General features: G+C 39.8%; 1 protein-coding gene across 8 annotated transcripts in view; it reads right to left on the bottom strand.

Annotated features, from left to right (window-relative positions):
* Nucleotides 1-16,372, bottom strand: part of LRRC9 (leucine rich repeat containing 9) — a 127,059-nt gene extending 110,687 nt beyond the window's left edge. For 6 of the 8 annotated variants that reach the window (XM_086709624.1, XM_086709623.1, XM_086709621.1 and 3 more), the window contains exons 1-6: nt 15,821-16,371; nt 6,163-6,240; nt 5,689-5,907; nt 4,614-4,754; nt 3,740-3,803; nt 3,364-3,434 (exon numbers count right to left, since the gene is read on the bottom strand). In XM_086709624.1, coding sequence (XP_086565750.1) covers nt 3,364-3,434; nt 3,740-3,803; nt 4,614-4,754; nt 5,689-5,907; nt 6,163-6,210 — 543 coding nt within the window. In that variant the 5' untranslated portion in view covers nt 6,211-6,240; nt 15,821-16,371. Of the gene's footprint in view, nt 1-3,363; nt 3,435-3,739; nt 3,804-4,613; nt 4,755-5,688; nt 5,908-6,162; nt 6,241-15,820 lie in introns of all 8 variants that reach the window. The other 2 variants (XR_015252334.1, XM_086709625.1) reach the window with 1 other exon arrangement.
* Between the last annotated feature and the right edge of the window lie 237 nt (nt 16,373-16,609).

The following is a 16,609-nucleotide window of genomic DNA, read 5'->3' on the forward strand; positions in this document are numbered from 1 at the left end:
AGTAGATTCAGAATCAGAGTTAAAGGAAATCCAAAGCAAAAACCATGAGGTACTAGTCCTAAAAATAAAGTACAAATGGAATGAGGAAGTAAGTAGTGAAGTCAGGCTGCTGGAGTCAAGAGTAAGACAGGGTCAGGTGACCAATGTGACTTGGTTCACTGGCTGGCCCTGAGGCTCTTACTGGGCTCACGGCAGAAGTGGGACTAAGCAGAGCTGCTCTGAAATGGAGATTTCTGGACAGAGTTGTGCAAAGAATTATTTGGTCAAATTCTGCAGGAGCAAGGAAGGTAAAGCATTAGACTGTTCCAAGGAGAAAACACTGTCTGATTTCTGGGTGGCTATGTTGCCTTTGACCATCAGTCAGGGCTATGGTGGATAGGAACTTTGAAGTCTTACACAGGAACTTCCCCTAACCCCCACCTACACTCAAAAGTCAGATGACATTGGAGTCTACAAAAGCACAGAATCTCACTAAAAGTTAGGGTTGTGGTAGCTGGTATGGACAGAAAGTGGTGCAGAAATTATTCCATCACCACCAGGATAGTATCTTTTTAGGGTGGGTGGAAAGGTTAGAGATAAAAATTCAAGGTAATAGTGTTTCGAGAACATTCCTAATGTGAGAATAGTAAAAGTTGCTGTGAATCATGTTTCAATGTTTTTCTGAAAAATGGCCATTATTTTAGAGAACTGTTTAAGTTTTATTCCATATAATAAATTTTTACAATCCAAATTTGTATCCTCATTTTTTGATGAGATTGAAATAGAATAGGTTAATGTAATTAAAATGGTAGTAATAATAAAATAGCATATCTATTGAGTGCTTACTGTGTGCTAGTCATTATTCTAAAAGCTTTACATTATTATTTTGCTTGCACTTTATGTTACCACAGTACAATGCTGCCTGTGGCTTGTGGCAGTGCTAGAAGTGACAGATCTTTCTATGTAGCTATGCTTTTTACCACCACACTTTTCTGGCTTTTCCACTAGCCAGAGTAAGATAAACTTCTACATGGCTTCTCGGTAGGACAATACTTTATCCTCACAGCACTGTGTGCTTATCTTCTTCAGCCTCAACTCATGATTCTCTCCCTCACTCTGTCCCAGCAACAGACTTCTAGTTTCTTGAATTTGCCATGCTCTTTCCACCATTTAGGTCCTTCACACTTTGCCTGGAATGCTCTTTCCCTAAGCACCTCATGTCTCGTTAGTCAGCTTAAAATGACCTCCCACAAGGGGCGCCTGGGTGGCGCAGTCGGTTGAGCGTCCGACTTCAGCCAGGTCACGATCTCGCGGTCCGTGAGTTCGAGCCCTGCGTCGGGCTCTGGGCTGATGGCTCGGCGCCTGGAGCCTGTTTCCGATTCTGTGTCTCCCTCTCTCTCTGCCCCTCCCCCGTTCATGCTCTGTCTCTCTCTGTCCCAAAAATAAATAAGCGTTGAAAAAAAAAATTTTTTTAAATGACCTCCCACAGGATTCTGAATTTATCTTTCGTAGCTCCCTCTGCTCTCTTCTGCTGATGTTGTTCAAATATACCCCTCGATTTCTTACCTCCATGTCTTCGTGCATAATGTTCTCCTCACCTTAAAATGCTTACCTCCCACTGCATGTATTTTTAATTTTTATTTATTTTTAGTAATCTCTACGCCCAGCATGGGGCTCAAACTCATGACTCCGAGATCAAGAGTCCCTCCCACTGTATTTGTAGAAGATCCTCCTCTAATGCTTACTGAAATTCTGTCAACCCCTTAGTGTTCATATCAATTATTTCCTCTTGACTCTGACCAATAAAATTTTGTTTAAACTTTTTATGTTTTTAAAATTTCTGGTTAAAGTGCTTATAACACTCTGCCTCATTCTTATAGCTTTTTGGCATCTTATATTCTTCTCTGAGTAAAAGAATGTGTATTTTACTAATGATCCATTCAAAATTATTTCTATAGTAAATTTACTCATCTTTCTTCGTTACTGTCTAGAGGAAGTGTTTGAATACGCACTTTCAATTTGACACCGTCAAAATTACAAATGCCATATGTTCAGCCATATTATATCCCATAAACGTTAAGTGTTTTTGTTTTCCTCTCTTCCATTCAAATGCTTTTTGAGATTTTACATGTCAAATACTGTTTTAAGCATTGTGAATACAGTGAACAAAACAGGCAAGCTTCCTGCACTCAGGGAGCTTGTATTCTTTCTAGTCAGGGATGTGGATAAGCACCAAGAAGAAAACACAGGGAGAGTGATAAGAGTGCTTCAGGTTAGGGAGGGAAGTAAGGTTGCTGTTATTTTACCTAAATTGGGCAGGAAAGAGGTCACTAAGAACATAACATCTTAACACAATCCTGAAAGAAATGAGGAGATGAGCCATGAAGATATTTGGGGGAAGAATACCCCAGCAAGTGCAAAGGCCCTAAGGTGACAGTGATAGCTATATTCAAGGACCAGTAAGGAGACCAGAGCAGCTGAAATGGAATAAACAAAAGGGAAACTGGGAGCAGCAGCATCAGAGACACAGTGTGGGAGAAGCACGAGTGAGTTTTGAGTGGAAGAATTATTTGATCTCACATATTTTTTGAAGGAGCAAGTAGTGAAAGGGTAAACACAAGGGGACCTGTTAGGAGGCTTTCCCCCCCAACCCCAAATGCAGGTTAGAGCTGATGGTGTCTTGAACCAGGTTAGGAGAGATACAGGTGGTAAAAAATGGTCAGACTGGACATATTCTGAATAGAGCCAATAGAATTTGCTGTTGGACTGGATATGGGTTATGAAGAAATAAGAGGAGTAAAAAACCATGACTCTAAGGGTTGTGGCTTAAGTTATTAGGAAAATGGAGATGCCATTTAGAGAGGTAGAGAAAGCTGCAGGAGAAGATGGTTCATTCGAGGGGAAATCAGTTTGAGTTAGGATAGGAGATGTCTATAGTTCTGGGGAGTTATTAGGGAAAGTAGACATAGAGATAGCTGTTAGAGAAAGTAGAAATTTAGTTGTAATAAATGAATAAAAGCTATTTAAAGTCATAAGATATGATGAGATTATTTAGAGAATGAACATAGATAGCAATGAGAAAAGATCCTGGGCCTAACCTGGAAGAGTCCATTTTTTAGATCCAGGAGAAGAAACACCAGTAAACTGAAGAGGTGCAGCCAGAAAGATCAGAGGAAAACAAAGGCAAGTAAATAGTGTTAGATTTAAAAGTGTCAGATCAGTATGGCTAACTTAATCAGCTGCCTGTAAAATTTCCAAGAGTATTGGGTAGTCCAAAATAATTAAATTGTTCCTTAAGAGGGAACTATTTAGTACATTTTCTGCAATAAGATGGTTCATGATCTAGGTTGGTAAATAAAAGTAGACTGTTCCACTTAAACATACCTTGAAAGAACATATTTGGTTACCAGAAAGGTTTAATCTTTCCAGTTGTTCATTGGGATCAAGACATCGACCTTTAATTTAAAAAACAAGATGAAAGAAAAATCAAATTTCTTATTTTACCTCCTGCTCATATCCTATATTTTTTAGTTATATATGATCATCATGGTTTGCATATAAGTAAGTCTAACAATAACATTGTATAGTTAGTAATAACTGGTTAGTGGGTAATATTTTCACATCCTGTAATCACAGATTTAGAGATGCCTTGCAAACTATCATACAAAAGAGTCTAAAAACGAAATCTAAGAATGTACTTTTCATACTGATAAAAAATTATTGTAGCATTAGCTCATATTCCAAATGAAACACGACATACCAATGCTGCTTATTAGATTTCCAGCAAGGTTGAGGTCATTTAAATTCTTCAAAGTTTGCAAGCCCTAAAAATTTAGACAATATAGAATTTAGAAGAAGTTAGTAAAATACATACTTATAAATGATCTGATCTATCTGGTTGGTTCTCCAAGTGTTCTGAGCACTGGGTACTGTGTACCTCACAAACACAGAAGCTAAGTAGGTGTCTCAGTGAACCCATCTTTGTTTCCCTGGAATATGGAGAGAATTATTGGAGGAGGAGAGAAGGGGGAGGGGAGTGGAGAGGAAAAGAAGATGATGAGTAGGAAGAAAAACACATCACACAGAGTGTGTTTATAATCCTTGGCAAGTTACATATAATTTCTCTAAATCTCTATTTTTTTTAACCTTTGAAGAAGAAATAATACCTTACCTCCCAGGCTTGGTGGGAGGAACAAAGAAAACGATGTATATGAAGTTTCTACACATTATAAAATACTGTATACATGTTAGTTTTTCTTAACAATTATTAAACTAGTCACGAATATTCTGGTCCCTAACCATTATATTATTTAGGACATTGTGGTTAAAACTCCACAGGAACATGGGGCGCCTGGGTGGCGCAGTCGGTTAAGCGTCCGACTTCAGCCAGGTCACGATCTCGCGGTCCGTGAGTTCGAGCCCCGCATCAGGCTCTGGGCTGATGGCTCAGAGCCTGGAGCCTGTTTCCGATTCTGTGTCTCCCTCTCTCTCTGCTCCTCCCCCGTTCATGCTCTGTCTCTCTCTGTCCCAAAAATAAAATAAACGTTGAAAAAAAAAAAAAATTAAAAAAAAAAAAAAAAAAAAACTCCACAGGAACAATTGACTTTACATATAAATGACTGAAATTATCTTACCTCAATATTTTTAATTGTATTGTGGTTCAGCCAAAGAACTTCCAATCTGAATAATTTCTCTAAATTTTCTATCTTGGAAATTTTATTAAAATATAAATACAATTTTTCTAAATTTCTACATTCTTGAAGACCTCCAATTTTCTGTAAAAAAAAAAAAAAAAGAGACTGAATAGTGTTAACTTCTGTTTTAGAATTAATCCTTTTAATAGAGTAGATTATAAGCACATTTTCTTTTAAAAATCACACTTTATTGAAAAACCTGTAGCCAGCAAAATGAACTAAACATTATAAAAGAAAAAAATACAGGGGTGCTTGGGTGGCTCAGTTGATTTTGGCTCAGGTCATGATCCCAGGGTTGTGAGCTAGAGCCCTGCATCAATTGGGCTCCATGCTGAGGATGAAGCCTGCTTAACACTCTCTCCCTCAGCCTGTGAGACCATGACCCGAGCCAAAGTTGGACGCTCAACTGACTGGGCCACCAAAGTGCAGCCTTATGAAGTTTATAATAATTTTCTTAAAAATACCTTTACGTGCAGAATATTCATTTCACATTTTTAAATATTACAAATAGTGCTATAACAAATAACTTCATGCATACTGTTGTTTTCTGCTGTTGAATTACTTCTCTAGGATAAGATCTTAGAACAAGGGATTTCTGACTCAAAAGGTATGCACCTTCCCTTGACTCATGATACATTCTGCAGTATTGCTTTTCAATACAGATGTTACAATTTTCATACAACAAATACCGACCAAGTGGACCAATTTACTACTAAGCAATACTGGGTATTATTTGATCTGATCTGATTACTAAAAAGTAGAATATGTCTATTATTTCTATGTCTTTATTTCTATTTTCTCCTTTGTAGAAATCTATTTCTGTATTTTACCCATTTATCTGTTTAGTTTGTTTTGTTTTACAGGGTAAAGGGTTTTATTGTAATTCATCATGTATGCCCTGCCCTCATTCATCTGTTTTGATTTATGACTCATGCATGTATTTCAAGGAATTTTTTTTCCCAAAGCCAAAGAATTCAGCATAAAATACTTCACATAAGGTTGTGTTTACGCTTACCTCTATGCAGCATTCGGCAATCCAAAGTTCTTTAAGCCGTAAACAAGTTTCTAGTCCTGATATTTCCTTTATATCTTGAGCAACAATGGTGAGACTCGTTAGATTAGGAAATAATGATAATCCAACTATACGGGGATACCCTGAGAAAAACATCTCCAGTTCTGAAATATCTGATCCTTCTTGTCCAACCATCTCGTAAGACAAACCATTGCATAAACACTGTTTCAAAAAAGAAATTGGGTTATTACCTATTAAAAGAAAATATTTTTGCCATTAGAAATTATAAATTGCCAATTGCACCAATGCCATTTTTGACTTTTACAAGAAGGAAAGTCATACCATGTAATGGTTTTTCTCTGTTCCCAAAGGCCATGGGGTAGACCAGAAAGGGGTATAAGCTCCAGAAAGGAGTATAAAAATGTTCACTTAACATTCTTGCAAATGGAGTTGAAAATAAATTTGGCTTTGACTCACCAGTTCCTTAATTATTTCTTCTTGGTTTAGGTTTTCACATTCAATCATCTTCCATTAAAAATAAAGGTCATAATATATCTGTTAAGGAAAGTGAAAAGTTGAAATAAATTCTAGAGTCATGTCATTCCAAGTTGAAAGGGCTCTTTTAAAAAAATTTTTTTTAATGTTTGTATTTATTTTTGAGACAGAGAGAGACAGAACATGAGCAGGGGAGGGGCAGAGAGAGAGGGAGACACAGAATCCGAAGCAGGCTTCAGGCTCTGAGCTGTCAGCACAGAGCCCGAGGTGGGACTCGAACTCACAGACTGTGAGATCATGACCTGAGCCGAAGTCAGATGTTCAACCGACTGAGCACCCAGGCGCCCCTGAAAGGGATCTTAAAGCTACTGAAGTGAAACCACCCACTGTGGCCTGAAATTTTCACACAGTGTAATACCAAGTATCTGTCTGGGCCCCAAGACTGTCCATTCCATCTCTAAAACTTTGTGTTAGAAAGTTCTTTTTTTATTTTGAATTTAATTCTGTCTGTCCATAACTCCACTCCACTGTTATTCTACCTCCTGGGTTCAAATAAAACAAGTATTTTTCTTCCATACTTGACGAACACAGTCATCTCTCATCTACAACTTTACCTCGCTCCCCAGCTCATGTCTTTTAGTTTTCTCACTAGAGATATCCCTGTTTCTCTCCTTCGAACAGGCTCCAGTTTATCCTTCCTATTACACGGTTGTGTCCCAAACTGAACATAGCTCTCTAAGTGTACTAGGGAAGAAAAGAAACCTCAGGAATTAGTGACATACCTGGCATGGGAATAAATATTTATTAAAATGAATGAGCCAGTGTTTTCATTTTAGATGATATGAACTGCTTAATATCTAACAGCTACAATAAAATTTAACTCAGTTTTTTTGTAATTTTTAGTCTATCCATTATATTATTCTAGACACATACTGTTTTTAAAATATAGGAGTCTAGGTTTTAATATGATGACATGACAAAGCAAAAATGTAGATATGATATATATCATGATCCCACTTTTTACACTAATTCCCCCGCAGTTATGCATGTGTGTATGTCTGTGTGTGTATACGTATGTATATGTGTATACGTCTGTGTAAATGTATATGTATGTATATGTATATACATATACATATATATGTATATGTAGTTATGCATGTGTGTATGATTATGTAAGGATAAAACATATAAACATACAAAGTGGTTAACATGAGTTGTTAACATGCAGGTGAAAGCTGCGTGCAAGGTAACTAATATTAACAACTGAGTATGCCTATCTTTACATATAATAGGCGTGAGAGGTTGAACGGGGATAGATCTAGGCAAAACTGGCAAAGAAAAAAAAACTTTTCAGAAGCATGTTTCAAAAGTAAGAATATATAAACTTACTTTCAAAAGTAAGACTATAATAAACCATTTATTCATTCTGTTAGTAGACTTTCGGACTGTCTCCAGTTTGGAGTTAAATGGTGCTTCCCTGAACATTTTTATCATAAGAGACATTAGTGCACATTTAGTCTGAGTTTATACCTAGAGGTGGAATGAGAAAGAAACTATTGTTGTATACAACATGGATGATTCCCACAAGCACAATATTGAGCAAAGGAAGACACACAAACACAGTGAGGTTCATAATATGTGGCTCTGTTCATATAAAATTTGAAAGCAAACCAATCTATGGTTTTAGCAGCAGTCCCAGATAGTGGTTACCTTTCAGGGGTGGGTGACTAGGAGGAGGCAAAGAAGGGCTCTGGAGTGCTGATGAAGATGTGTTTTGTGATCTGCATGCTGATTAAAGGAACACATTCACTTTGAGAAAATAAAATTAGATACCTGAGATTTTGTGTGATATCTATACAGATGTTATACTTAGAACAAAATTTTACTTAAATATATATTTTAAAAGTATATGTCTACTTTCATTCATTCAATCACAATTATATACATGTACATAAATTTAAATTTTAAGAAAAATGAGTTGGTGACTTGAGTCCATGTATTTACCAACCTTCCCTCCCTAAATCCCACTAAAATGACGAGGGAAATGTGAAAATAAGAAAGGAATGTGTAACAATGCTAGGAAAGGGGCATTGATTGTCAGAGATGTTCAGAAAGGTATTTTGTTGCTGTTATTGTTTTTATTTAAATTCCAATATTGTTAATGTACAGTGATATATTAGTTTCAGGTGCACAACGTAGTACTTCAACACTCTATACATTACACAGTGTTCATCGTGATAAGTGTATTCTTTTTTTTTTTTTTAATTTTTTTTTTCAACGTTTATTTATTTTTGGGACAGAGAGAGACCGAGCATGAACGGGGGAGGGGCAGAGAGAGAGGGAGACACAGAATCGGAAACAGGCTCCAGGCTCCGAGCCATCAGCCCAGAGCCTGACGCGGGGCTCGAACTCACAGACCGCGAGATCGTGACCTGGCTGAAGTCGGACGCTTAACCGACTGCGCCACCCAGGCGCCCCGTGATAAGTGTATTCTTAATCCCTTTGACCTATTTCACCCATAACCCCACCCACCTCCCATCTGGTAATCATCCATTTGTTCTCTCTAGTTAAGAATCTGTTTTGTGGGGCACCTGGATGTCTCAGTTGGTTAAGCATCCAACTCTTGGTTTTGGCTCAGGTCATGATCTCACGGTTTGTGAATTCAAGTCCCCACATTGGGCTCTGTCCTGACAGTGCAGAGCCTGCTTGGGATTCCTTCTCTCCCTCTCTCTCTGCCCCCCCCCCCCCCCCCCTTGGTTGCTCGCACTCTGTCTCTCTCAAAATAAATAAATAAACAAAAAAACGGAGTCTGTTTTCTGGTCTCTCTCTTTTCCTTTGTTCCTTTGTTTCTTTTTTTTTTTTTCTTTTTTTTCAACGTTTTTATTTATTTTTGGGACAGAGAGAGACAGAGCATGAACGGGGGAAGGGCAGAGAGAGAGGGAGACACAGAATCGGAAACAGGCTCCAGGCTCTGAGCCATCAGCCCAGAGCCCGACGCGGGGCTCGAACTCACAGACCGCGAGATCGTGACCTGGCTGAAGTCGGACGCTTAACCGACTGCGCCACCCAGGCGCCCCTGTTCCTTTGTTTCTTAACTTCCACACGAAATCACATGGCATTTGTCTTTCTCTGACTAGCTATTTCTCTTAGCATTTTATACTCTCTCTATTCATCCATGTTGTTGCAAATGGCAAGATTTTGTTCTTCTTTATGGCGGAAAAAATGTTCCATATATATATATATATATATCTCACCTCTTCTTTATCCATCCTTCCCTTCTATCAGTGCACACTTGGGCTGCTTCCACAGTTTGGCTATTGTAAATAATGTTGCAATAAACACAAGGGTGCATATATCCCTTAAAATTAGTGTTTTCCAATTCTTTGGGTAAATATCCAGTAGTGCAACTACTGTATCACAGTGTAGTTCTATTTTTAATTTTTTGAAAAACCTCCCTACTGTTTTCCACAGTGGCTGCACTGGTTTACATCCCCACCAACACTGCATGAGGATTCCTTTTTTTCTACATCCTCACTGACATTTATTATTTCTTGAGTTTCTGATTTTAGCCATTCTGATAGGTGTGAAGTGATCTCATTGTGGTTTTGATTTACATTTCCCTGATGGTGAGTGATATTGAGCATCTTTTCATGTGCCTTTTGGCCACCTTGTATTTCTTCTTTGGAGAAATGTCTGTTCATGTCTTCTGCCCATTTTTTAATTGGGTTATTTGTGGTTTTTTTGTGTGTTAATATTTTAGATATTAACCCCTTATCAGATATCTCACTAGCAAGTATCTTCTCCCATTCAGTAGGTTCTCTTTTAGTTTTGTTGATTGTTTCTTTTGCTGTGCAGAAGCTTTTTATTTTGATGTAGTCCCAATAGTTTATTTTTGCTTTTGTTTCCCTTGCCTCAGAAGACATATCTAGAAAGATGTTACTATGATCAGTGTCAGAGAAATTACTGCCTGTGCTCTCTTCTAGGATTGTTATGGTTTCAGGTCTCACATTTAGTTTTTTAATCCATTTTGAGTTTATTTTTATGTATGGTGTAAGAAAGTGGTCCAATTTCATTCTTTTGCATGTAGCTGTCCAGTTTTCCCAACACCATTTGTTGAAGAGACTTTTTCCCATTGCATATTCTTGCCTCCTTTGTTGAAGATTGACCATATAATTGTGGGCTTATTCCTGGGGTTTTTATTCTGTTCCATTGATCTATGTGTCTATTTTTGTACTTGTACCATACTGTTTTGATTGCTACAGCTTTGTAATATAGCTTGAAGTTGGAATTGTGATACCTCCAGTTTTGATTTTCTTTTTCAAGGCTGCTTTGGCTATTTGGGGTCTTTTGTAGTTCCATATAAATTTTAGGAATTTTTGTTCTAGTTTTGCAAAAAATGCTGTTGGTATGTTGGTAGAGATTGCATTAAATGTGTAGATTGCTTTGGGTAGTATAAGCATTTTAACAATATTTATGGATTTACCAATCCATAAGCATGGAATATCTTTCCATTTCTTTCTGTCATCTTCAATTTATTTCATCAGTGTTTCATAGTTTTCAGAGTACAGGTCTTTCACCTCTTTGGTTAGTTTATTCTTGAGTATTTTATTAGCAAAGGGTCTTTTGAATGAAAATGAAGTAGGTGGCATGAGTCTGAGAGAAAAGCCCATTGGTATAAACCAGCCCAAAATTCAATGTACCAAGGAAAGAAGTTTTATAAAACTATCTGAAAAAATTCCCCAAACTCAGACCAGCAGTGATTGGGAAGATGGTGGCTTTAAGCCATCCAAGAGAACCAAATCAAAGGACTTTGAGATTTATATCAGAGTCTGTATTTGTACTCAGGCTTTGTAAACTGGAGACACAGTCTGACCATGCTGAGTTGAGAAGGGGAGGGGCCCCAGCTAGCATCACAAAGAAAAATAAGAGCCAGAAAATTATTCTAATACACTGGAATCTCTACTAATTCATCACTTATTCATTAACATTTGTGTTGAGGAACTAATATCTACCAGTGAGAAAATGATAGGGGGTGGAGGAAAGAAAAGATTTCTCTAGTAAGGTAGCATCTGGACAAAGAGGTGAAGGAAATGAGGGAGTGTGAGCTATGAGGAAATCTGGGGAAAATGCATCCATGCAGAGGGAAGAACACATGTAAAAAAAAAAGAACAGGATGAAAGAATAGTTGGCATGTTTGCAAAATAGCAAGGAAAATGATATGGCTGGAACACAGCTAGTGAAATAGAGACAGGTAGGATGTGACATCAGAAAGGTATTGCAGGGACAGATCATGTGCTATCTTGTGATTTGTAGGCCCTTGTGAAGATTTTACATTTTAGTATTATGAGTAAGATGGAAATCCCTATGAGGATTTTGGGGGGGAGAGTAATATGAGCTGTCTTAAGTTTGGGAAAGGATCACCCGCTCTACTCTGTTGAAAATAGACTGTAGGTGTCTACGGTAGAAGCGAGGAGACCAGTTAAGAAACACTTGTAATAACATGAGAGAGAGGATGGTGGTTGTGGTGGGGTGGAGGTAGTGGGGATGGTGAGAAGTAGTTAGATGATGGATCCATATTGAAGGTGATACCGATCTTTCCTTGCAACTGTCTCTTTAACCCATTCTTGCCCTCCCCCCCCCCGCCCCCATATATTACAGCATAGGCTGCAGGAGCAGCCAGGCAATGGAGCACTTAGCAAGGAACAACTTTGAGAGGATTAGGTACTCTATCAGAGGCCCGTCCATAGATGTGGGCCACAGTCTTCCCTCCCTAGGCTTATTCAGATGCCATATTAAGTAAAGGAGAGCTTTGTACCACCACCCCTTCTCATCAGTAAAGAAATCCTTACATTCTGGTTTAATGTCTGTGAACACTAAAGGAAAACCTGCCTTCCCACCACTACACAAGGAAAAAGCCTGTCCTCAGTACATCCAAAGTCACCAAATGGCTATTCCAGTTATCTAGTCCATGTCCAAGATGTCTATCCCAAAAGAAATTAACTGTTCCCTTTGTTATTTACTAAATTATCACACATATTTGAGCCTAATTTGGGACTTTCCAATCTGTGTTCTCCGTTAGCTCTACCTATTCCTATAGTAGTATCCTGTTTTAATTACTGTGATTTATATCAATTTCCATCATATTCTGTTTTAAAAATTTCTTGGCTACTTTTTCATTTATTTTTCCAAACAAAATTTACGTTTATTTTGTATTTAGTGTTTAAAAATTCACTTGGGTTTTTGAGATTCCAGTGTAAAGCTTAATTTAAAGAGAACTTCCATCTTTACAGTATTCGTCTTCTATTTATTCAAGGAGACTACTTTTTCTTGACAGAGAAAATACGTATATTTTGGATATCAGCCTTACCTTCCACTTCATCTTATTTTCTTTCATCAATGCCTTCATTTAGAAAAAAATCTGTCCTAATCCAATATTAATTAGCAAAACAAAATTTAATTACAAAGCTTCCAATTCTATAATTTGAATAACTGCACCTGAATTATGAGGAGCCTGAACCTCTCTGGTACTTATAAGCCTCCTATGCTTCCTCCAGTCATTAGTAGACCCAAGGCTTCCAGCTGAAGCTTCTGATTTCATCAAGAGTTGTGTCCTGTTGGCCAGCTTGTACCCACTCTCCTCCACTTTGGGGAAGTTCTTTTCAGGGCCTGACCATCTAAGAGACCACAGGTCTCCTCTAGTTCCTTCAGGGAACCGGGAGCCACCAGGAGCTTCTATAACTTTCACCCTTCCGATCTCAGATTGATCCAATCACCTCCCCTGTCCACTGTGAAGTGCTGCTGAAACATTTCATATAACCAGCACGGAGCTGAAGTCACTACAAATGCATGGCCTCTACTTCAGCTGCCTCCGTCTTCAACAACAGACATTTTATATTTTCCTCTTCGACTTCCTCTCCTAGTGAGAGTAGGGCTAGACATACAGATGGGGGATTCATGACATAGGGACTATTCTAAACTTCTGCCACTCTTCTCAGGTTCTCCCTCCCACCCCTCCTCTGCAGATGATCTTGTCTCCCGTCTTCGCAGAGAACAGTGATGACATCAGATTTACATTCCTTAAATTTCTTTTCCTCCTAAAAATGTATTTCTTTCCCTTCCTGACTCCCCTCTTAGTGAAAGTATTCTCTTGTCCAAAATGTGTGTACTGATCCCATCCTCGTCAGTCTCTTTCAGAATACTATTCCATCAAATTTTCCTCCTCCTCATTTATTCCCACCTTTTCTTCTCTGCAGTTTCTTTTCCCTCCATACATGAATGTTAGATCATTCCTGTCTTAAAAAAAAAAAAAAAACTCTTCCTATCTTGTATTCTATGAGTAGCTGGGTTTAGATATTTTCGCTGAAAAACTTCTAGATAAGAGTAGTCATTAGCAACGCTTCACTACCTCCATTCAGTTCTTAACTCACTACAGTCTGACTGATGATATGTCAGGCCACAACCATTTCTTCTGCCAAGGTCAACAATAATCTTCTAATTGTCAAAGACACTTGCCATGTTTCAGCTCTCAATTTAACTTGACCTTGACATAGCGTTTGTCAATGTTGATGACTCCTTTCTTTAAGATTTCTTCTTTGGTTTGACATTTTCCCTGTGTCTTCTCTCTACTTGTTATATTTTTTTTAATTTTTATTTATTTATTTTGAGACAGAGAGAGAGAGAGAGAGAGAGAGAGAGAGAGAGAGAGAGAGAGAGTGCAGGTAGGGGAAGGGCAGGGAGAGACATGGAGAGAGAGAGAAGCCCAAGCAGGGCGCGAACTCACGAACTGCGAGATCATGACCTGAGCCGAAGTCAGATGCTTAACCGACTGAGCCACCCACTTGCCCCTCTACTTGTTATTTCAAATCTACTTTTCTGATCAATTGTTTCCTTCTTGGTGAAAATTACTAATTTTTATCTTCCTTTTTGCTGTGCAACTTCCTTCCTGTGCAAATCCAATTTCCAATATGGAAAGCTACATCTGAATGTGTCACAGGCATCTTAAATTCAGTGCGTTCAAACCTGGAGTCATATTTTCCAGCCAGCTTTCTTCTCCTAGTGTATGCTTTCTCTTGGTAAATTGCACCATCTTTGTAATCATCCATATTAGTACCCTGGGACATATCCTTAACCACTCCTTTAGTCTTTCTTCCATATTCACTTGCTCATTAAATCCTTCTGAATATACCTCTTTTTTTTTTATTTTTTTTTAACGTTTATTTATTTTTGAGACAGAGAGAGACGGAGCATGAACGGGGGAGGGGCAGAGAGAGAGGGAGACACAGAATCGGAAGCAGGCTCCAGGCTCTGAGCCATCGGCCCAGAGCCCGAAGTGGGGCTCGAACTCACGGACCGTGAGATCATGACCTGAGCTGAAGTCGGACGCTTAACCGACTGAGCCACCCAGGTGCCCCCTGAATATACCTCTTAAATGTCTATCATTTTCCCCCTCCTCTCCATCATATTTGCCTCTGCGTTAGTTCAGGCCTTTATCACTTCACCTTAATTGGATGCTCTCCTTACAGTCCTACATCCATCCCTCCAATCCACCTTCTACACTACTGTAACAGCCAACCTCCCAAAAGGTAAATCTATTTAGGCTACTCTCCTTGGAAGGTATTCATGGTATCCATGATCTGACCCCTGCCTGCTTGTCAAGCTCATCAACCACAAACTCCCAACACCTCAGAGTCTGGCCACAACTATAGTTCTCTGAATGGGCTGGGGCATTTCTGCATTTTGGCATACGCAGTCTTCCTTTCCTAAAATGCCTTTTTCCCTTGACTTTATGGCATTCTCCATACATCCTTAAAAATTTAAATCAAGGGTCTTCTGTATGAAGACTTTAATTCTCTCTGGTAGTATTATAATCATTCTCTTCCTTGTTAAGGCCTGCACACTTTCTATTTATAGCACCTGTCCTACTCTACTGTGATGCTTGCAGGTCCTTCCTCCCTACCAGGTAACATGTTCGCCGAAGGCAGGGTCAATGAACCTATCACTGTGCCTGGCACTTGCTTGGTGTTCCATATAAGTTTGTTAAATGATTTGAATTAATTGTCATGCTACAGGGTCCTATATGGTATAACTTGGAATATAATATAATAATATGTAAATATTTGCCATACAAGACCAGAGTATAATAATTAGAGTATAAAGCACCATGTTCTGTCTGCCATGAGAGCTGGGTAGGGTATTATTCTGAAAAATCAAGTTTCTTTTCTACAAACTAGAAGCCCTGTATGGTCAAATTGTCTCCTCCCTTGGGTATAAAGAGATCAGAATCCACCTGTTAGCACTGATGGGCCAAACAAACACCTTTCTGGCTCTAGGTGAGCAGTATCAAATTTGGCCAATAAGCACTTGATTCTCTCAGTTCTGTACCTTAACGTCTGCAGGAAAGGCTGCACAGGTGACTGTGAGCCACCTTCTCTTTTATTCTTCTCTTAACCTTTGCTCTGGTCACCCTGATGGCCTTCAATAAAGACATGGAACTGTCTCATTATTACCATCTCCATTGCACCATTACGGGGGGTCCTTTGACCACAGTGTTTCTTCTCTCCCATCTTCCTCTCCGGGGCGGGCAGAGTGGCAGGAGGGAGAAGCAAAGACACCCGAAGGCCACAAGGTGAGGCACACTCACCTTATCCCAGAAAGAGGATGGATTCCAGGGCAATCCGAGACAGAGCAGAGTCCACTCCGATTTCCTAATCCCTATCTTGCAACAGCAGGCACGACACCCTCTCTAATCCAGGGCCTGGTGTGTATACGCGACCAGCTGCGGTTGCCTAGGAAACCTGCCCTCCGCCTCCAGCGACCTTGGAGTGGGGAGGGGGACATCAAGGGGTGGGAAAAGCAGAGGCCGAATACGTTTCTGGATCACGTGGCGGCAACCTCCAGCCAATCAGCAGAGGTAGGGGTCCACCCGGAAGACCCCGCTGGTGCTGCTGGGAAATGGCGGGGAGCTTACTGCTCGCGGGTGTCATTGTGCCCGCGCGCATCTTTTCGCCTGCTGTCGCAGGATCGGAGGACCGGACCGGAGGCAACGAGTTGTGGGCATGATGGCAGAGACCTAGTCGTGTGGCTTCCTCCAGTCCCGGCTCTCTCCCATTGAAAGCCTTTAACCTTCGGGGCCTGGAAGGCCGGAGCCTTGCTGAACTGGAACCTTAAAAGTCATGTCGCTGTGATGTCATAAGGCGACCAGACAGCCAGGACACGTTCCGATCCCCCCTCCCGCTCCCGGCCCTGGCGTGGCCTCGGAGCCCCAAGAATGTAGCTGACCACCGCCTAAGCTGCAGAGCGCGGAACGAGCAGAATCGAAGGACGGAGCAGGCAAACAAACGCCCTGGTGCCTCTAGAGAGGAGATGGACCCTCCAAGGGTCTTCTTACTGTTCTTGGACCGGCTCTGGAGGGTCCTTTAAATATTCCAAA

The sequence above is a fragment of the Puma concolor genome, chromosome B3 (genome assembly GCF_028749965.1).
Source record: "Puma concolor isolate L17-30 chromosome B3, mPumCon1.1.hap2, whole genome shotgun sequence".
In the NCBI taxonomy this organism is placed as follows: domain Eukaryota; kingdom Metazoa; phylum Chordata; class Mammalia; order Carnivora; family Felidae; genus Puma; species Puma concolor.